Source organism: Oncorhynchus masou, chromosome 29, assembly GCF_036934945.1.
Source record: "Oncorhynchus masou masou isolate Uvic2021 chromosome 29, UVic_Omas_1.1, whole genome shotgun sequence".
NCBI classification, from domain to species: Eukaryota; Metazoa; Chordata; class Actinopteri; order Salmoniformes; family Salmonidae; genus Oncorhynchus; species Oncorhynchus masou.
In genome coordinates this window covers 72,809,500-72,832,204 of record NC_088240.1, presented here as the reverse complement: position 1 = coordinate 72,832,204, position 22,705 = coordinate 72,809,500, and the positions used below count along the sequence as shown (strand labels likewise).

General features: G+C 41.3%; 1 protein-coding gene across 9 annotated transcripts in view; it reads right to left on the bottom strand.

Moving 5' to 3' along the window:
* Nucleotides 1-21,872, bottom strand: part of LOC135520464 (uncharacterized) — a 29,000-nt gene extending 7,128 nt beyond the window's left edge. For 2 of the 9 annotated variants that reach the window (XR_010452384.1, XR_010452383.1), the window contains exons 1-13: nucleotides 21,577-21,872; nucleotides 20,518-20,693; nucleotides 20,061-20,205; nucleotides 18,461-18,583; nucleotides 18,318-18,352; nucleotides 17,697-17,788; nucleotides 9,544-9,688; nucleotides 8,243-8,292; nucleotides 7,695-7,727; nucleotides 7,430-7,444; nucleotides 7,164-7,238; nucleotides 7,026-7,050; nucleotides 5,985-6,834 (exon numbers count right to left, since the gene is read on the bottom strand). Coding sequence is in view for 2 of the 9 variants with exons in the window: in XM_064946047.1 (XP_064802119.1) it covers nucleotides 17,720-17,788; nucleotides 18,318-18,352; nucleotides 18,461-18,583; nucleotides 20,061-20,205; nucleotides 20,518-20,693; nucleotides 21,577-21,670 (642 nt within the window). In the remaining 7 variants the exon portion in view is untranslated. Of the gene's footprint in view, nucleotides 1-5,922; nucleotides 5,944-5,984; nucleotides 6,835-7,025; nucleotides 7,051-7,163; nucleotides 7,239-7,350; nucleotides 7,445-7,694; nucleotides 7,728-8,242; nucleotides 8,293-9,543; nucleotides 9,689-16,049; nucleotides 17,789-18,255; nucleotides 18,353-18,460; nucleotides 18,584-20,060; nucleotides 20,206-20,517; nucleotides 20,694-21,576 lie in introns of those variants that run through there. The other 7 variants (XR_010452385.1, XM_064946047.1, XM_064946048.1 and 4 more) reach the window with 7 other exon arrangements.
* Between the last annotated feature and the right edge of the window lie 833 nt (nucleotides 21,873-22,705).

Below are 22,705 nucleotides of genomic sequence, written 5' to 3'. Positions count from 1 at the left end.
GCTTCTATAACAACACTACAGCTCCTATAACAATACTACAGCTCCTATAACACTAACTATCCTATAACAACACTACAGCTTCTATAACAACCCTACAGCTCCTATAACAATACTACAGGTCCTATAACACTACCTATCCTATAACAACACTACAGCTTCTATAACAACACTACAGCTCCTATAACAATACTACAGCTCCTATAACACTACCTATCCTATAACAACACTACAGCTTCTATAACAACACTACAGCTCCTATAACAAAACTACAGCTCCGATAACAACACTACAGCTCCTATAACAACACTACCTATCCTATGACAACACTACAGCTTCTATAACAACACTACAGCTCCTATAACAACACTACAGCTCCTATAATAACAGTACAACTTCTATAACAACACTACAGCTTCTACAACAACACTACAGCTCCCATAACAACACTACAGCTTCTACAACAACACTACAGCTCCCATAACAACACCACAGCTTCTACAACAACACTACAGATCCTATAACAACACCACAGCTTCTACAACAACACTACAGCTCCCATAACAACACCACAGCTTTTACAACAACACTACAGCTTCTACAACAACACCAGAGCTTCTACAACAACACTACAGATCCTATAACAACACCACAGCTTCTACAACAACACTACAGCTCCCATAACAACACCACAGCTTCTACAACAATACTACAGATCCTATAACAACACCACAGCTTCTACAACAACACTACAGCTCCCATAACAACACTACAGCTTCTACAAGTACACTACAGCTTCTACAACAACACTACAGCTCCCATAACAACACCACAGCTTTTACAACAACACACAGTTAAAACAGAGCGCCTCCCTCCATCTTATAGCAGTGTATACTACTATTTGGCATTTGGCAGTGACCAGAGGAAAAAAACCTCCCTGGTTTATTTTCGAGCGCACCCTCCCTCTACCTAGCAATGTTGGCGAAGGAGAGAGAACGCAACAAGCAGGAAGCCCTCCAAAAGTCAGCCGTGGATGGTTTACGATCCAATTCAGGGAGAGAGAGGTAGACTCTCCCGGGGTTCTTTCTTTCCGCTTATTCAAGTTGGGAATCATATTGCAGAGTAAATGTTAGCAAAAGGTGGAGGTGTGGCCGATCTTGTGACATTCATGTATCAATGTTTAGGGTTGTTGGTTGTCTGTTCAAGACAGTGCTAGGCAGCGCTGCGGATCGTGCTTAGCCATCCCCTCAGTTCCCCACCAGGCAGATTCACGCTGGAGACCAGGCCTGGTCATAATGGGATTAGTGTTCTAACATGGGTCACGCTGGCCTCCCTGCCACTGAATGCCTGAAGCAAAGGAAGAATCGGCCGTTTGTGTTGTAACAGTACGACTCGGTTCACCCCTCTCTCTTCGCCTTGCACTGCCCTCTTCCGCGCCTACTCATTCATTTATTAATTCACTCAATACTTTTTTCATAATTTCCACCTTTATGATCAGATCCTACATTTTATCCAACTTAACTCACAAACCTGCTCATTGACAATAGGGTCTTGCCTAAACTTACGATGAGTACACACCCACACCAGTACCATTCACATCTGTGCTTACTCCCTTATTCACATCCACTTCCTTTCTCTTTTCCTAACTCCCTGTCATTCCATCAGCCATCTCAGTCAGTCACGACTCACCCATTCCTCTATAGCGGGTCCAGATCCCTCCATCTGCAATATCATTAAGAATCCCAGGAGATATATTCCAGAATGCTGGCCAGTCTGTCACATTGGTACAGTGCAGACCCCTGAATTCACAGTTAATTCGGAGGAAGCCCAGAAGCCTATCTGAGGGCTTCAAAGAGCCTGTGGTCATGTTTCTTCAAAGGGGTAAAAGGAGTTAATGACGCAGCTACTCATAGGCTCCTGGCCATGCCTGAAAACCATTCATTTATGAGGTAAACATATTACCATGTGGTAGTTGTCACTGTAATGGTAGATCACTGGAAGCCTTAGAATGAGATTCTCCCAATTGTAATGTGTGGTTTAATAACAAATGATTCAGAAGGTCATCCTAGGACTAACTACATTTATTAGGAGTAAGAATAATCACATAAGGGGGAAATTACTTGTGTGAAGTTACTTGTAAAGGTACTTGTGAAATTGATCAAATCTAGAATGGTTTGGTTTTCTTAGTGTTTGTAAAGTCTCTTATATTACTCTGTTCTCCCTCTATTTACTCTACCTACCAATATGAGGAGGGCTGGAGATCAAGTGTCTGCGGCCCCCACTACAGAGAGGCAGAGAGACATAATGCCAGTTGGGTAAAGTTTTGAGTAACAGCAGTGTCCACTGCCATATGACTAATCTAAGAGTTCCATGAGGCTTCGGAACAGGTAAGTGTGTCTTTCCATATCACACAATATGGTCTCCCGAGTGGTGCAGCGGTCTAAGGTCACTGCATCTCATTGCTAGGGGCATCATTACAGACCCTGGTTCGATTCCAGGCTGTATCACAACCGGCTGTGATTGGGAGTCCCATAGGGTGGCGCACAATTGGCCCAGCGTCGTCTGGTGTAGGGTTTGGCCGGGGAAGGCTGTAATTTTAAATAAGAATTTGTTGTTAACTGACTTGCCTAGTAAAAATAATAATATTGCCTGCTAACATGAATTTCTTTTAACTAGGGAAATTGTGTCACTTCTATTGCGTTCTGTGCAAGCAGAGTCAGGGTATATGCAGCAGTTTGGGTTGCCTGGCTCGTTGAGAACTGTGTGAAGACCATTTCTTCCTAACAAAGACAGCCAACTTCGCCAAATGTGGGATTATTTAACAAAAGCACATTTGCGAAAAAAGTACAATCATTGCACGAATGTACCTAACCATAAACATCAATGCCTTTCTTAAAATCAATACACAGAAGTATATATTTTTTTAAACCTGCATATTTAGTTCAAATAAATTCATGTTAGCAGGTAATATTAAACTAGGGAAATTGTGTCACTTCTCTTGCATTCATTGCACGCAGAGTCAGGGTATATGCAACAGTTTGGGCCGCTTGGCTCTTGCGAACTAATTTGCCAGAATTTTACGTGATTATGACATAACATTTGAAGGTTGTGCAATGTAACAGGAATATTTAGACTTATGGATGCCACCCGTTAGATAAAATACGGAACAGTTCCGTACTTCACTGAAAGAATAAACGTTTTGTTTTCGAAATTATAGTTTCCGGATTTTACCATATTAATGACCTAAGACTTCTATTTCTGTGTGTTACTATATTATAATTAAATCTATGATTTGATAGAGCAGTCTTACTCAGTGGTGGTAGGCAGCAGCAGGCTCGTAAGCATTCATTCAAACAGCACTTTACTGCGTTTGCCAGCAGCTCTTCACAATTCTTCAAGCATTGTGCTGTTTATGACTTCAAGCCTATCAACTCCCGAGATTAGGCTGGCAATACTAAAGTATCTATTAGAAGGTATATGAAATACAAATGGTATAGAGAGAAACCGTCCTATAATAACTACAACCTAAAACTTCTTACCTGGGAATATTGAAGACTCATGTTAATTATTTCTTATTTGTTATTTATTTGAGACTAAATCGATTTTATTGATGTATTATATTAAGTTAAAATAAAAGTGTTAATTGTTCATTCAGTATTGTTGTAATTGTCATTATTACAAATATATATATAACAATGGGCCGATTAATCGGTATCGGCTTTTGTTGGTCCTCCAATAATCGGTATCAGCGTTGAAAAATCATAATCGGCCGACCTCTAATTGAAGCCACTTCCTTGTTGCTAGTGTTTGATGAAGGAGTAGCTGCTGGAGCAAAGCAGGGCAATGTGTTCCTCTAGCTGCTCAATGGAGAGGGGGACGTGGCATACTAGAGCCATGACTCATCCCTCCTACCCACAGCCACAAAGTTAGCAATAGCAGCAACAGCAGCTTCACTGTTTAAAGTAGTCATACGGCCCTCTCTTCAAGGGAAAGACTTTGGTGTTGCTTTGCTGTCATTCTGAGGCAGGGAGGCCTTGAAATAAGCTAGTCATATATCTGAAGTAAAGAGTGATGTTGTTGCTATGGTGAATGTGTGATGAACCCTAATTATCTGAATCTGAGTCAAATGAGCCTTAAACTGAGGAAATATAGAACCATGGCTTGCCTATCTTCTCTTGTGATTTGTAATGTCTCACAGAATAAATGGGAGTCAAACTCTGTAATCACACTGAATCTCTCATTTTTAATGAGGCAGTCTCTCGAAGGGCCTGACTTTTGAACGCTGCTCGTCCATATTTAAGGTCTAGACAAACATTGTATATGATTAGAGCCGGCAGTAGGCGACCCACTGAAGGCGGTAGAATACATTTAGCCTTCAGTGTGCGATAAGATGTATATGTCAGTTATATGTCCGTCTGTCAGTATCAATCACCTTAGCAACAGCACTGTGCTGGAGAAACCACAGTGAATAAAGATCAGTCCAGGATAACAGCTCTATCAGGCTTATCAGCTGAGCTGTTTGCACTGTACCAGAATCCCAGATCCCTGTTATCACAGATCCATAAGCATAGCATACAGGAGACTTGGGACATGCAGTTTTTGTATCAGACTTGAAATAGAACAGCAATTTCATAATGACATGTCTGTCTACTGATCAATCATCCATACCATTTCAAAATGTCTATTAGCCTACAAATGTCACACTAGTGAACAGAACATAACTGCTGTACTGTGTTGGCCTGGTTACGCATCACCATAGTTGCAGGAGCCATGCTGAAAAGGACAATGTGAAAATAAAATATCCAAGCCTGCAAGCCTACGGTTTGGGTTAGCACAATAGCGTGTGAAGGGTACCACCAAGATGTTGAATAGAAATGGTAATTCAAATGTAATTCCCCACACACCACGGCATGTGCACTGATGCATTTTCCATTACAGAAGGCCAGCACACCAACTAGTCTACCAGTCCCAAACTTATCATCTTGCAACATTAATTTAACAAAATATTAATTATTCTGATCTAGTAAAAAAAAAATCAATAGGCTAATGGGAGAGGATATGTAAACTTATTATCCCATCATTAGGCCTGACCACCCCTCCACCCATCAAAGCACAGCTGGACCACAGCTGGATGATGAGCACAACAGACATTAACAATCTGGCTCTAGAAAAATGTATTGAATACAATAAAGGAAGGACCACATGTTATGTTGTTTTCCATGAGCGTAATGCCAGATAAAATTACTGAATCTCAGCGGATTTAACTGGGTCCTCCCTCTTTTATAAAACTGTCTGGACACCAGAGCTAAACAGAATAGAAAGGGGAAGAAAAGTTGCCGATGGCCGAAAAGTTGCTTTAGGTCTATAGGTTGTTGTTAGGATATTACAAACAACATACAGACCACTGTTATAGAACAGCGTGAGTAACGAACTGAATTCATAAAAGCAGGTTTTTACAAATACGTCTGCGTGACGAAGAAACAGTATTTATAATACTTGGACATGGCTCTGGCTCATATGCGCTTGTTCTGTCTGTCTCGCATAGGCCTATACTATAGGCTACAAACTGAAAGCACATTACATGCAAGTTCGATCTTTGTTCTATAAACACAATTAATAGCCTAATAAAGATTGTACACTTTGGAGTATTTTAGTTAGGCTACTCAACGTTTCCCCAAATCTGAGAAACTCTTATCAGGAAATATAATGATATGACTATAAAGAAAAGTATATGCCTATAAAGGAATTAAAGTTATTTTAAGGTCTTACTATAGATAGGCTACTACTACTGGAAAATAAAGAGTGATAAGTTTGTCTTGGTCAAATATGCGCAAATGAAACATTTTAGAAATTACTTAGACAAGATTAGCCTATTGTTTTCTTTAAGGATGATGTAATGAATATAATAAATAACGGTTAACATACTTTTGATGAAACTACAGCTGAGCATTCACTCGAACTCTAATTGTTAGAAAATGAAAACTTACCTCCGACATGCGTTAAACCCAAATGGAGATGTGTGTAGGGGGAAAACCAGGAAATGTCGGGCATGTAGCGACACACAATAGACGAACGTACTCTTAAATCAGACAGACGCCAACACCCTTTTTCACTGACGCTCAACAGGTTTGCTCAGCTTGAAAATAGGCTGAGTTTAAATTGAAGTTGCATGCGTTGGATAGGAGGAGGATTTTATTCTTTGTTTGTCATTGGTTGCTTTCAATGACCTGTTGTTGCTATAACAAATCATTAGCCTATATCATTAGCCTATATAAAAACGGTGATATGGCAGATACCAAATCGAACATTATCACATCAATATATTCAAAATAGTTGTGTACAGTACCTGCTTTGGTTACATATTGTATCTTGAGAGCATGCACAGTGCACATCTCTGAACACAAACAGTAAACAACATGTTGTTTATTTCTAACAATGGTGTTCCATGGTATTTATTTGGCTTTTCATTAATAAGAATTTACACAAACAATTGAAGGCTAATCGTTTTAGCTCAATACAACTCTGTTTGACCATAATGCCTAGAGCCTATAGCTAAATGAAATGTATTTCAGTTGTTCATTCATACATCTCACTACCACCGTAAAACACCTTAAAATAAACCCATTTCTTTTTGCCAATAAAGAAACAAAACAGTAAATAGATGCATTGTGGTCCACCCTCCATCCGCTTTCACATCCATTCAGGTGTCATTACATTGTCATGGACAGAGCCCTGCCCCATTCCCACCCCCGAATCTTCATCATTAGAACAACAGCAACCAGTTAGTCAGATTCCATCAGAGATGCTTAGAGTTCACTTGTGTCATCTTCAGATTTTCTTGAGTTGTTGGAGAAAGAAAATAAAAAATGGAGATTGGAACAAGATAAAAAAAAATACACACACAGTACAACAGTACAATGTAACAATATATGAAATGGCATTTCTTATACAGTATAAATGAGTTGTGAAGCATCTATGTAGGCCTAGTAAAGGGTTTATAAACATATGGATAGAACATAGGCTCTTACTTGTTCTTTCTAGTGCATTTGGGATCTGAAGAGAGAATTATGAGATGTTACTACAAACACTGACAGAGTCTGGGTCTATCCTCTTGAGTTCCATTCATAATGTAAGAACGTATTAGTAATTGGACTATGTGTACTTACTAAGTAGGACAAACAATCCACCTGCTACAAGCAAGCCTGCAATGATCAGGCCTCCAATTCGTAGTCTCTCATAGTCTGGGAAAGTCAACATTCAACAGCTCAGGGTCACACAGGTGCAATGATTCATCCAATGACAGAAGCATATTTCTGATGTCATTTCATATCCAATAAGAATATGGTCACTTACATACCACTATGTTCATTTTGTTTGGAGGTGGTGATTTATCAGTTCCATTTGAACGAGAGTAGTGGAATGAGCTACTTACTGTAAACAAATGGATCTGCAGAGTGGGGGAGGAGAGAAAGGGAGAACAGATAATGAACCTCAAGCAAATAAAACACATGCTGCTCTGACTGGCTGCACAGTGTGTGACTGGTTTAAGTGGCAGTGATCAAATCTGCTGAAAATAGTTAGTTCTCATTTACAGTCACATAAAAACAAAACCTCATGAAAAACAGAGTCTAACAAAGGGCAAGTTTTGATCAACCCGTCAGACAACTAGAGACAACACTAAATCACATTTTTCTTACTTGCTTCAATTTCCACGAAGAATGCACAGAGAACTAGGAGAGAAAAAGAAAACATTTTTTTAAACATTTGGCATTTGGTGGATGGATCTATGTTAATATGGGGCGGCAGAGTAGCCTAGTGGCTAGAGCGTTGGGCTAGTAACCGGAAGGTTGCGAGTTCAAACCCCCGAGCTGACAAGGTACAAATCTGTCGTTCTGCCCCTGAACAGGCAGTTAACCCACTGTTCCCAGGCCGTCATTGAAAATAAGAATTTGTTCTTAACTGACTTGCCTGGTTAAATAAAGGTAAAATTTAAAAAAAAAATGTAGTTTTGATCATGTCAAGGTCAACCGTCATTTCTTGGAAGGACACAAAAGGTCAATGTCAAGTGCAATAAAACAATCCTTCTAAGGCTAAGCAGAACTTGACAGTTGTTTCACTGATTTGTAGTGCCTACTGTAGCTTTCCATACTAATGTCCATAAAATCTTTAATAATATTTAGTTATTTTGACGAATTCATCTGTTGCATTACCCCATACATCTTTATCGTGAAAATGTCTGATTTACCTGCCAGCATAACCAGAACTGAGAATTGGCTCATCTTGTACACAACCTGACTGGGAGCAAAAGGAGAAAAGGCATCTGTTATAACAGCATAACATCTCACAAGTCTAGGTCCAAGAGGCTTCTAAACAGCTTCTACCCACAGGCCATAAGACTCCTGACCATCTAATCAAATGGCTACCCAAACTATTTGCATTGCCCCCTTGCTTTACACTGCTGCTCCTCTCTGTTATTATTGGGCCAATAGTCACTTTAATAAAACAGTTTCTTAAAACTGCATTGTTGGTTAGAGACTTGTAAGTAAGCATTTCACTGTTGTATTCGGCTCATTTGACAAATAATATTTGATTTGATTTGACATACCAGTAACCATTGTGGCCATTCCTAGAATTTAACACCATCTTGAATGAACCCTTGTTATTTCTAGCTGAAGAGGGATTATACTGTTTGATTATACTCGTATGATCAATAATGAACTAATATCATTAAAACCATTGTGTCTATGTTGCCCTCCTGCACAGTCCCATCCTTGTTCCCAAACACAGTGAGGATGAAGGGGTAAAATGTCCTTGTGGTGCGAGACAGACACCGAGACGCAGCAGGAGGGCATTGCGGGTGTTTGGAAAGAAAACATCAGAGGGAGGAAATGTGGGGTGGACGCCACAGGCCTCAGGACCCCCTTGGCTCGACCTTGGTCACTCACTGGGGTTTACACTGCAATGTTTTGGAAATATAGAAATAAGACACCCATCTCCTTCATTCTGGTAAAAACGAGTTTGTTTAACAATGGACAATTCCACCATTTGAAGACCGAGTCAAATCTAGTAATCCAACTTCTCCTACCAGAGTTTTTAGAATGAGTTTTCTACTTTTCTAATACCCCAACTCCAACTCACGATGTTGGGAATGAATCCTAAATTTAAATAATAGTATGTGTATAGTTCACATCAGATACATTATGGGTGACATTGTGAACTACAAATAGTTATTTATCAATTTTTTGGAGCATTCATATACTGAAACATAACACATACATTTGAATTTATAGAGGGAAACAGAAAATTTCCCATCTTATTCTAATATTATATTCCAATATGCCCAGAATGCCATTTTCCCTGTTGCAGACTAATAGAAGTGAAGGTCACCATGCTGATCAGCATGTCTTCACTCAAGGTCAAGGATACCTATCCATATATTTACTACCTGACAAGTGCCTTTCATAGGGAACACACCAACCTAGCTCATATAACAACACAGATGGTTGTAAAACAGGGCCTGGGAAAGCCAGTGAAAACCCTTCTTACCTGAGAACGAGGTCTGTCTTGGCAAGGGGTCTGGGGATGTCTGCTGTGTAGCTCAGGTCGTCCTGCTGACTTCACACACCTAGTCTTTTCTCTTTCCTTTTACCTTGAGGAATAGCCCCTCCTTTTTGTTGTCACCTAAAACACACTATAGGACGATGAGATCCCGTGTTAGAGCGTGTGTGGTGCGTCCAGGTGCACTGTTGTGACCCAAACACAGGCCTGTGCCCTTCTGTTCAGGGTTAAAAACACTGGGTGGGACGAGGTATTGAGTTGCAATACCAAGACCTACTGAGCTCTCATACTGATCACTACTTTATTGAATGTCTTTCGGTGGATTCGCTTTATGGTCAGTTATATTAAACTTTGTGCATGTCCTATTGATAAGCAGAATGAATACTAGAGAAGCATACGGTTTGAGCTGGAGAGAAATGGATTTGGGGCGTTCTTGAAATGTTTGAATGCCTTACAATAAATCTCCATCATTACGCAACAGTGAGATACATTAATCCAGGAAGTTTCCTTCCAGGCCAGTAACCATCCTGTCAGCCAAGAACCTTTCAATGTCATTCTGAGACATTCTAAGAGGACATTCTAAGATGTCATTCTAACGAAGACAATCTAAGAGGACACAGAGAGACACTATGCACAGTACAGAATCTTAGCTTTGGCTGAAGTAGGAGTGAGAAAAATCGAAATATTTTTGTAGTCTCTTTGATAAATGGATGTGTTAAAAAAATGTATTATGGGTACTACAAAAGGCCAACACACAACACAGCATTAACAGGAGTAGCCATTAGCCAGAATGTATTGAATCAATACAATCTAATAGGTTCCCTAGAATAGAGATGCACTACATAATGTGTGGACACCTGCTTGTCAAACATCTCATTCCAAAATCATGGCCATTAATATGGAGTTGGTCACCCCTTAGCTGTAGGCACGTCACGATACCAACATTTTACAAACGATAAGATACCAGACCAAGTATCACAATGCCACTCGGGCTCCTGAGTGGCGCAGCGGTCTAAGGCACTACATCTCAGTGCTAGAAGCTTAACTACAGACACACTGGTTGGAATCCACGCTGTATCACAACTGTCTGTGATTGGGAGTCCCGTAGGGCAGTGTAGGCCGTCACTGTAAATAAGAATTTGTTCTTAACTGACTTGCCTAGTTAAAGGTTAAATAAAAAATAAAACATATATATATATATGTATATATATATAAATACCACGGTGGAAAAAAAATCTGTGGCCAAGCATCCTTTTTTGTCCCGTTCCCTGGACGCTTGTTCACATTTTCTAAACGTTGTCCAAGAACCAGTCACTGAAATTCACACCTCTACTCAATACAAAACATTGAATTTAACTTCACACTTTCTAGTGTATAATAGAATACTGCATAGAATGGCTGATTTGCTCATATTCACAAAGACCTACCTGTGGTTTGGCAGGAGGAATGGGAGGAAGGAATAAACATGCATAATGATCTTGTCACGTTCTGACCATAGTTCTTTTGTATTTTCTTTGTTTTATTGTGGTCAGGGCGTGAGTTGGGTGGGCAGTCTATGTTTTCTGTTTCTATGTGGGGTTTCTTGTTTGGCCTGATATGGTTCTCAATCAGAGGCAGGTGTTAGTCATTGTCTCTGATTGGGAACCATATTTGGGTAGCCTGTTTTCTGTTGGGGTTTGTGGGTGGTTGTTTTCAGTCTTTGTGTGTCTGCACCAGATAAAACTGTTTCGGTTGTCACTTTTGTTGTTTTGTAATATGAAGTGTTCAGTTTTTGATTATTATTAAATTAAGATGAACACTAACCACGCTGCGCTTTGGTCCTCTCCTTCTTCCACCCAAGACAGCCGCTACAGATCTGCATGTCACTGAGTCAGTAAGGTGAAAACACTACATGAAACATTATTGCCTCTTCAGTTAACAGACACTCACACTCTCCCTCCCTTCCTCACACACTCTGTCTCCCTCAATCTCATAAACACACACACATACACATCACTCTCTCCCACAGACACACACACACACATCACTCTCTCCCACAGACACACACACACACACACATCACTCTCTCCCACAGACACACACACACACACATCACTCTCTCCCACAGACACACACATAGAATGCAGCATTCAGACACCTTCATTATTCTACATTTTGTTACATTACAGCCATATTCTAACATTTAAATTCCCCTCATCAATCTACACACAATACTCCATAATAACATAGCAAAACCTGGTATTTTTTGTGTGCAAATGTATTACAAATAAATAACTGAAATACCATATTTACATAAGTATTCAGACCCTTTACTCAGTACTTTGTTAAAGCACCTTTGGCAGCGATGACCTCCTTGAGTCTTCTTGGGTATGACATTATAAGCTTGGCACACCTTTATTTGGGGGGTTTCTCACATTCTTCTCGGCAGATCTTCTCAAGGTCTGTCAGGTTGGATGGGGAGCGTCGCTGCACAGCTATATTCAGGTCTCTCCAGAGATGTTCAAGTCTCTGGCTGGGCCACTCAAGGACATTCAGTGACTTGTCCCGAAGTCACTCCTGCATTGTCATCGCTTTGTGCTTAGGGTCGTTGTCCTATTGGAAAGTGAACCCTCGCCCCAGTCCGAGGAGCAGGTTTTCATCAAGGATCTCTCTGTACTTTGCTCCATTTGTCTTTCCCTAGATCTTAACTAGTCTCCCAGTCCCTGCCACTGAAAAACATCCCCACAGCATGATGCTGCCATCTCCATGCTTCACTGTAGGGATGGTATTGGCCAGGGGATGAGCGGTGCCTGGTTTCCTCCAGACGTGGCAGTTAGTATTCAGGCCAAAGTGTTCAATCTTGGTTACATCAGACCAGAGAATCTAGTTTCTCATGGTCTGAGAGTCCTTTAGGTTCCTTTTGGTAAACTCCAAGCAGGCTGTCATGTGTATTTTACTGAGGAGTAGCTTCTGTGTGGCCACCCTACCATAAAGGCCTGATTGGTGGAGTGCTTCAGAGATGATTTTCCTTCTGGAAGGTTCTCCCATCTCCACAGAGGAACTCTGGAGCTCTGTCAGAGTGACCATTGGTTCTTGGTAACCTCCCTGACCAAGGCCCTTCTTCCTCAATTGCTCAGTTTGGCCAGGCGGCCAGCTCTAGGAAGAATCTTGGTGATTCCAAACTTCTTCCATTTAAGAATGATGGAGGCCACTGTGTTCTTGGGGACCTTCAATGCTGCAGAAATGTTTTTGGTAACCTTCCTCAGATCTGTGCCTCAACACAATCCTGTCTCGGAGTTCGAGGGACAATTCCTTCCGCCTCATGGCTTGGTTTTTGCTTTGACATGCACTGTCAACTATGGGACCTTTATATAGACAGGTGCCTTTCCAAATCATGTCCAATCAATTGAATTTACCACAGGTGAATTCTAATCAAGTTGTAGAAACATCTCAAGGATGATTAATGGAAACAGGATGTACAGTATCTGAGCTCAATTTCGAGTCTCGTAACAAAGAGTCTGAATACTTGTGTAAATAAGGTATTTCTGTATTTTTATTTTGTATAAACATGTGGTATTGTGTGTAGATTGCTGAGGAACATGTTTATTTAATCCATTTTAGAATAAGGCTGTAATGTAACAACATGTGGGAAAAGTGAAGGGGTCTGAATACATTCAGAATGCACTGTAGGCACACTGCTCTCAACGTTTAAAATGTTAGGCAACAAACATAATTGAAATAGCACCAGAAAGAAATAGATTTTTGTATATAGTTTAGGCTTCCAGTTGGACCTACTGTATATGAACCCTACCCTTTGAAGCACATCTCATGAGTAGCAGACCCATTTCCTTTCTTCCTGTGCCAATCAAATATGCCTGAACCTGTCAAGTTACCAGGCCGTTAGCTAGCTAGGTAACGTTCCCAACAATGTTGTTTGTTGTCAAGCTAATAATTAGCGACCCAAGATTAGTTTGTTAAATTATATTTGAAAAAAGACAAGCTGTTTTCTTTGCTGTAAAGCTGCAAGCATGCCTGTCGCGTGCTCCATTTCCCCTCTCTGACACTTATAGGCTGTATGACAGTGAACTGGTCTGTGCCCTTGGTTATAACAGGCGATTAAATGATACAATGTATTAACATTGCTTGCTTTGTCCGCAGCTCCAATGTAACACATCTAACAGAACACTCATCAGGGTCTGGGTCTGCATCCCCGCTGATATGCGCATGAAAATTATATGGATATTATTGGACCTACACATACAAGAGACTTGTGGCTGTTCCTTAAATTCAACTGAATTTATAAACAAAACTGACTTTATAAAAATGTTATAACAGGTGCCAGCAGGTTTTTATAGCGGAAGGTCAGTTGTATCATATGAAACAGTACTATAGTATTGAAAAATATTGGTATTATGATAAGTATCATGACATTTTGGTACTATAATATTACCATGGTACCACTATACCGTGCAACACGACTTTGCTGTTATAACAGCCTCCACTCTTCTGGGAAGGCTTTCCACTAGATGCTGGAACATTGCTGTGGGTACTTGCTTCCATTCAGCCACAAGAGCATTAGTGAGGTTGGGCACTGATGTTTGGCGACTAGGCCTGGCTCGCAGTCGGAGTTCCAATTCATCCCAAAGGTGTTTGATAGAGTTGAGGTCAGGGCTCTGTGCAGGCCAGTCAAGTTCTTCCACATCGATCTCGACAAACCATTATTGTATGGGCCTCGCTTTGTGCACAGGGGCATTGTCATGGTGAAACAGGAAAGGGCCTTCCCCAAACTGCCGCAAAGTTGGAAGCACAGAATCATCTAGAATGTCATTGTATGCTGTAGTGTTACGATTTCCCTTCACTGCAACAAAGGGGCCTAGCAGGAACCATGAAAACAGCCCCAGACCGTTATTTCTCCTCCACCAAACTTTACAGTTGGCACTATGCATTGGGGCAGGTAGCGTTCTCCTGGCATCCGCCAAGCCCAGATTCGTCTGTTGGACTGCCAGATGGTGAAGCGTGATTATTCACTCGCGAGAACGTGTTTACACTGCTCCAGAGTCCAAAGGCGGCAAGCTTTACACCACTCCAACTGACATTTGGCGATGCGCATGGTGATTTTAGGCTAGTGTGCGGCTGCTCGGCCATGGAAACTCATTTCAAGAAGCTCCCGAAGAAGTTATTGTGCTGATATTGCTTTGAGAGGCAGTTTTGAACTTGGTAGTTAGTGCCGCAACCAAGGCCAGACGAGTTTTACAAGATTCAGCACTTGGCGGTCACGTTCTGTGAGCTTGTGTGACCTACCACTTCGAGGCTGAGCCGTTGTTGGTCCTAGACGTTTCCATTTCGCAATAACAGCACTAATAGTTGACCGCGGCAGCTCTAGCAGGGCAGAAATTTGACTAACTGACTTGTGGTAAAGGTGGCATCCTATGACGGTGCCACGCTAAAAGTCACTGACAAACCCAACTTTTATTACTGATGATAAGTGAACAACTAACAGTAAGACCATTCTACTGCCAATGTTTGTTTATGGAGGTTTTATACACCTGTGGCTGAAATAGCCAAATCCACAAATTTGTAGGGGTGTCCAGGGGGGTGTAGGGGTGTACTTTAGTATATACAGGTATAGTGCATCTTGTCGAAATGGCTCTATTGTTATAAATAAATGATAACTGTATAGATAATCACATACAGATCTACAAGTGGAGATAAAAAAACTGTCCCTCCCAAGCCAGTTTTGGAGTGAAGAGAAGCATGACAACCGTCAGATTGAGATCATGCTCACCTCACAGAGAGGGAGGGGCCTTGAATACAATATAATCCTTTGGAATATTCCACCTCTATTCCCAACTCACAGAGACAGCTATCATAGCTCAGAGATCAGAACTCATGTCTGTCTGTCTGTCTGTCTGTCTGTCTGTCTGTCTGTCTGTCTGTCTGTCTGTCTGTCTGTCTGTCTGTCTGTCTGTCTGTCTGAAAACAAATACAATTCAAATGTATTTGTCACATGCTTTGTAAAAAAACGGGTCTGTCTTCCTGCCTGTCTGTGTGATCATGTGCTTCTCATTTGGAGTAGTGTGGAAAGTAAATGAAAACACAAAGCCTTGAAAAAGGCTAACACAGTGAACTGAACAACAGAGTCAAGAACCTAAGGCTCACACCATTATGTTGGCTCCTCAGAGGGGACACATGACTGAACCTCTGCACATTATTGGCATGGTGACGTGCTGCTATCTGGGACTATTTATATCCCTGCGGCATCTGTGGAGAATATGTATCCAGTTCTTCACGAGTGATAATACAATAATGTGAGTGACTATATCCTAGTTAGAGGGACCATCAGTGACATATGAAGACCTGACATGAGAAAGAGGGGGTTACCACCATGAAGGACTGATAAAACTGTGAGATAAAGTCCATTCTGTGGTGTCCAGGTTTGTGTGTGTATTGGGGCCAACATATGTGTGTTCCATTGTTGTACTTAACAGGTACAACTGCATTCCATGAAACCAGAATAGTTTTAAGACATTTATTACTGATGATAAGTGAACAACAAACCCAACTTTTCCACAATGTTCAAAACTGACCATATAGCAGAGAGGAGGAAAAAGCTGTAGAACACAAACACATCTATCACTAATTGATTGGAAGACTGCATACCTACATACCCAGTGGTGTAAAATACTTTAAAGAACTACCTATGTAGTTTTTGGGGGTATCTGTAATTCACTTGACTATTTATGCATATATTTTTGCAATTTATACTTTTACTTCACTTACATTCCTAAAGAAAATCATGTACTTTTTACTCCATACATTTTCCTTGACACCCAAAAGTACTTTTACTTTTGATACTTAAGTACATTTTAGAGATTACATTGACTTTTGATACTTAAGTATATTTAAAACCAAATCATTTTAGTCTTTTCCTCAAGTAGGATTTTACAGGGTGACTCACATTTACTTGAGTCCTCTTCTATTATGGTATCTTGACTTTCTCTAAAGTATGACATTTGGGTACTTTTTACACCACTGTGCATACCTTAGCTACAAAGTCTACAGAACCAGTGGCCACAGGGAAAGGATTGTTGTATGCTCACACAAGAGACAGTCAGGGTGGGCTATCCAAAGGTTAAAGAGTAAAGTAAACACGCAGGTACAACACAAACATAAGACATTCCCTCCACAAAAACCCTTCTCTCTTCTTAGCACAACAACCCTGAAACAGGTTCAGTCTTTTAAAAAAAGTATTCAGACAGTGACACATGTGTTGTTGTTTTGGCTCTGTACTCCAGCATGTTGGATTTGAAATTATACTATGACTATGAGGGTGAACCGTTTAGAAAAGTGCATAGTTCAATTCATCCCAAAGGTGTTTGATAGAGTTGAGGTCAGGGCTTCCCCATAGTTCCCCATTTTAAGGGACATTATAGTAGTATTAAAGTTATTTACCATTCATTTCTATTGGGCACAAAATCATCTGAAACACAACCAAAACAAGCAGCAAAAGCATCTAACAAATTTGTAGAGTCACACGCTTGATGTAGTCATTACGTGCTGTGAATATGGGACCAAATACTTAACTTTCTACTACTTTAATACACATAAATGTGGATTTGTCCAAATGGGGGGACTATGTACAAAAAGTGTTGACATTTCTAAAGAGTTCACCTGATATGGATACACTCAAATTAAAGCTGACAGTCTGGACTTTAACCTCATAGTCATTGTATCATTTAAAATCCAAAGTGCTGGAGTTCATACCCAAAACAACAACAACAATTTTCATTGTCCCAATACATTTGGAGATCACTGTATTCATATATGTCTGCATCATCACTGACACAACTATGGTGCATAGCTTAGACTTAAATAAAAGTGTGGTATGTAGGCATTTATGCCTGCACTGACACAAGCACACTCGTGCTGGCACACTCAAAATGTACACTACTCTTACTTGTTAGGAGGCATATTTGTCACTAAACAAACCATCTAAGGGTCTTTGAGCATTTGACCATATCCTCTGACAAGCCACTCTGAAGATGGGGAGCATGCATAAAAATATAAATACATCACAAAGAATGTATGTAATTCTAAACAAATTAGCAATGCATATTGTGGGATCTGGAGTGATGTGAGTTGTGTCTGTGTCAGAGTCATACCAGATCATAGCAGGCCAGCTGAGTCAACATCGCACCACCTCTACTGATCCTCCACTGGAACACTTTAGACAGCTACTCAGACGTCCTGCTCTCTGTTGTTTATGCAGTGAAAACAGGTGTTAGCTGGCTGCCAGCATAACGGTAAAACAATTAATGGAGCTATAAAACGCAGTATAAAAAAGGAACATAAACTTCAGTATTCCGGAGTAGAGGAAAAGTCAGAGATGCACAATTATAGTACATTATTAAAGCGCTTTAAGTAGTATCCCAGCATCATTGAACTTCAGTTTCTGTACTGTCATGGCTGCTCTCTGCTGGACAAATAGTAGAACTGCGGCTGAACTTAACGAAGGCAAAAAAAAACGAGAATATGATATATGGTCTTTGGTAAGAAGTTTTCAAAATGCAACATTTAGTTTAACTTCCTACGTTAACTAAAAACACAGGAATCTGATGCTAGTATCAGATACTGCATACTGCTAGATAAGCAAATAATAAAAACAAAATAGAAATTACAATAACAATGTTGCATATGCTAAAACCCCCCACAAAGTGTCACCTTAAGAAGTTGAATAAGTAAATCCAACATTATTGAAAGGTGTGTGTTTAATCCTTTGTCACCATTGTGGTGATGTCATCCTCACGGTCTTTTCCCCCTGTTGACACAAACACAAGAAAAGAGACGAGAACCATATGAACATCGCAGGGCAGGGCATCATTCTCTGGTCCATCCTCTGTTAGGGCTGAAGGAGAGAGGTACTTACTGAAACAGAGCTGGAACCTCTCAGATCTCCTGAGCACAGTGTATGACAGACCAATGACGATGAGGATACCAAAGAAACCACCAATGACGCAGCCAATGAGGGTGGCAAAGTAACTGCCGTCCTCTGAAAATGTATCCGAAGAGGATAGACAGACAGACAAACAGGATAGAGAGACAGACCGACAGGATATGCAGACAGACAAACAGGATAGAGAGACAGACCGACAGGATATGCAGACAGACAAACAGGATAGAGAGACAGACCGACAGGATATGCAGACAGACAGACAGACAAACAGGATAGAGAGACAGACCGACAGGATATGCAGACAGACAGACAGACGGACAAACAGGATAGAGAGACAGACCGACAGGATATGCAGACAGACAGACAGACAGACAGACAGACAGACAGACGGACAAACAGGATAGAGAGACAGACCGACAGGATATGCAGACAGACAGAGAGACGGACAAACAGGATAGAGAGACAGACCGACAGGATATGCAGACAGACAGACAAACAGGATAGAGAGACAGACCAACAGGATATGCAGACAGACAGACAGACAAACAGGATAGAGAGACAGACCAACAGGATATGCAGACAGACAGACAGACAAACAGGATAGAGAGACAGACCGACAGGATATGCAGACAGACAGACAGACAGACAGACGGACAAACAGGATAGAGAGACAGACCGACAGGATATGCAGACAGACAGAGAGACGGACAAACAGGATAGAGAGACAGACCGACAGGATATGCAGACAGACAGACAAACAGACGGACAAAAAGGATAGAGAGACAGACCGACAGGATATGCAGACAGACAGACAGACAGACGGACAAACAGGATAGAGAGACAGACCGACAGGATATGCAGACAGACAGACAGACAGACAGACGGACAAACAGGATAGAGAGACAGACCGACAGGATATGCAGACAGACAGACAAACAGGATAGAGAGACAGACCGACAGGACATGCAGACAGACAGACAAACAGGATAGAGAGACAGACCGACAGGATATGCAGACAGACAGACAAACAGGATAGAGAGACAGACCGACAGGATATGCAGACAGACAGACAGACAAACAGGATAGAGAGACAGACCGACAGGATATGCAGACAGACGGATAAACAGGATAGAGAGACAGACCGACAGGATATGCAGACAGACAGACAGACGGACAAACAGGATAGAGAGACAGACCGACAGGATATGCAGACAGACGGACAAACAGGATAGAGAGACAGACAAACAGGATATGCAGACAGATGGACAAACAGGATAGAGAGACAGACAAACAGGATATGCAGACAGACAGACAGGATATGCAGACAGACAGACAAACAGGATAGAGAAACAGACAGACAGGATATGCAGACAGACAGACAGACAGACAGACAGACAGACAGACAGACAGGATAGAGAGACAGACAGACAGGATATGCAGACAGACAGACAAACAGGATAGAGAGACAGACAGGATATGCAGACAGACAGACAGACAAAGAAATTAGGGTTAGCTAATGATGACAATGTCCAATACCATGCCCAGGGAAGGTGTATTCGAGAGGTGTATTTACCGTACACCCCGAGGTATCCATCCACTAGTGGTCGCTCTGAGCTCTGACATACCACACGTGTGTTGTTGTCAGAGCGGGACGTCCCACTGATAAGCCATATTGCAAAGAGCTCCTTACCTGTGTTATCACAGTACCCTTTTATTGACTGAGAGGGAGAGGGAGAGGGAGAGAGAGAGAGAGAGAGAGAGAGGGAGAGGGGGAGAGAGAGAGAGATTATATCTTATCTCATCTGGTGATGCATAAAGACTCCAATTAGCAAGTAATAAAGAGGCAATGAAAGTAATTGTTTTGCACTCCAACAGGCCTGCTGAATTGACCTACTGTATGGATTTCTCAGTGGTTTCAGCTGTACCAATGGTCATGCTAATTAGGTCACCTGCGTCATCCAGGCCTGTACAGAGCAAATACATGTAACCTGGATGGTTGGTATAATATAAGCTAAGGCTGTGCCACTCACCTGGGCAGCAAGGTACTCAGTGTGGTCTCCTGGGCAGATAAGGGTTCTGTTTCCATGGCTACCATAGAGGGTGAAGTTGAGTTGTCTAGGAGGAGGGGACACACCACACTGGAAGGCAGCAGGCTTGCCAACAGTCACTGTTATGTTATTTGGTAGCGTAGTGTAGTTTTTCTGGGCTGGAGGATGGATGATGAGGGGGAATGAGGAAGAGATGGGTACAGTGAATGAGAGAAATGGGAGGGGAGAAGTGACAGCAAGGAGAGAAGCGCAACATAATCAGTCATAGCCTGTGACACAGCCTAGTCCTCATTTGCCCAGGAGGCAAAGCGCACTACTTCTCTTCTTTTTTTCTCTTTTTTTTCACCTTTATTTAACCAGGTAGGCAAGTTGAGAACAAGTTCTCATTTACAATTGCGACCTGGCCAAGATAAAGCAAAGCAGTTTGACACATACAACGACACAGAGTTATACATGGAGTAAAACAAACATACAGTCAATAATACAGTATCAACATGTCTATATACAATGTGAGCAAATGAGGTGAGATAAGGGAGGTAAAGGCCAAAAAAAGGCCATGGTGGCAAAGTAAATACAATATAGCAAGTAAAACACTGGAATGGTAGATTTGCAGTGGAAGAATGTGCAAAGTAGAACTAAAAATAATGGGGTGCAAAGGAGCAAAATAAATAAATACAATTAAATACAGTAGGGAAAGAGGTAGTTGTTTGGGCTAAAATATAGGTGGGCTATGTACAGGTACAGTAATCTCTTGAAAAGGGTTGTTTGACTGTTTGACTATTCCAATGTGAATTGGTCTGAGATTGTATTTTCCTAATATGAGGGACATCAGTGAAACCAAGGCACCACTACAAATATTGCTGTCTGTCTACATTCTCAACCTGTATTGTAATATCATAACACAATTATCTAGGTCTGGATGGCTGCTCTTGAGCCCAACCAATATTGGCTAAAATAAACACAATATGATAGCGTTATAGTAGCTACCTTTACATGTATGATTGGCAAGACAGAACCAAAGGTCAACCAAGTCAGTCCTACCTGAGCATTGAAGATGAAGCAGAGCCAACAGGAACACAGACAGACCAAGCCCTGGTCCCGTCATCCCACATACAGACATTATTCTTCTCTTCATCAACAAAACAACTTTCTACCAACCCCTCCAAGACATTCGCTTCAGTGGACATTCATGTCCTGAGACTCTAGCTGCTGCCAATGATTCCAGCCTGAAAACACAGAGAGAGAGAGGACATACAACTCTCCTTGAGCTACGACCTAAACAAATGAGCAAACAACATTATCTATGATGAAGGAACTCCCTGGACTGATTTGCAAGAAAGATGCCTGGGAAAGAAAATAATGTGAACAGGTTGAGCAGGGCTGAGCCCCATTTATCACAGGAAGTGATGAGGTTCTTTCACGTCCTCCTCCAGGTGATCCTGCCAATCCTTTCTCTCTCTCTCTGTGTGTGTCTCTCTCTCATTCCTTCTCAGAGTACATCCGTGATTTGAGTAAAGACATTTCACTTCCAAAGCAGACGCCCAATATTGTCAGTTTTTCCCAAGGGAAAAAGAGATGTTGTCTCTCTATACCACACAGTATAAAGTTCATATTCAAGTAACGCTAAAGCCTTTAGGTTAAAAAGCTGTTATGTAATTTAGGTACCCTTTAGGTTTACAATCAACAGATGTATTTGCATGGCCAGTGGACATAAGTCTATAACACATTTGGGTCTTGTCAGGATTTGGCCAGGGTTGTTCCGGGTTTTGGTCAGTAGATGCCCCCATTGTGCTTTTTGTCCTTATGTTTTTCCCTTGATCCCCATTAATTATTTGCACCTGTGCCTCGTTTCCTCTAATTGTATTTAAACCCTTAGTTTCCCTCAGTTCTGTGCTCTGTGTTTGTATGTTAGCACCCTGCCCTAGTGTTCTGTGTACTCTTGTCGATTCTGGGTGACGCTCTTGTGGTATTCTGTTTTTTGTTTATTTTTTGTGAGTTTCTTTTGAGGCCTTTTTGTGCTTTTCCTACCACCTTTTGGATTTGCCATTTTTTGTATTTAAGGATTTTTTCTTTATTAAATACACCGTCTTAAGTACTGCTGTGTCTGCCTCATCTTCTGGGTTCTGCTGACTATTCGTGGCTCAGTTGGTTAAGTGACTGTTTCTCTCTC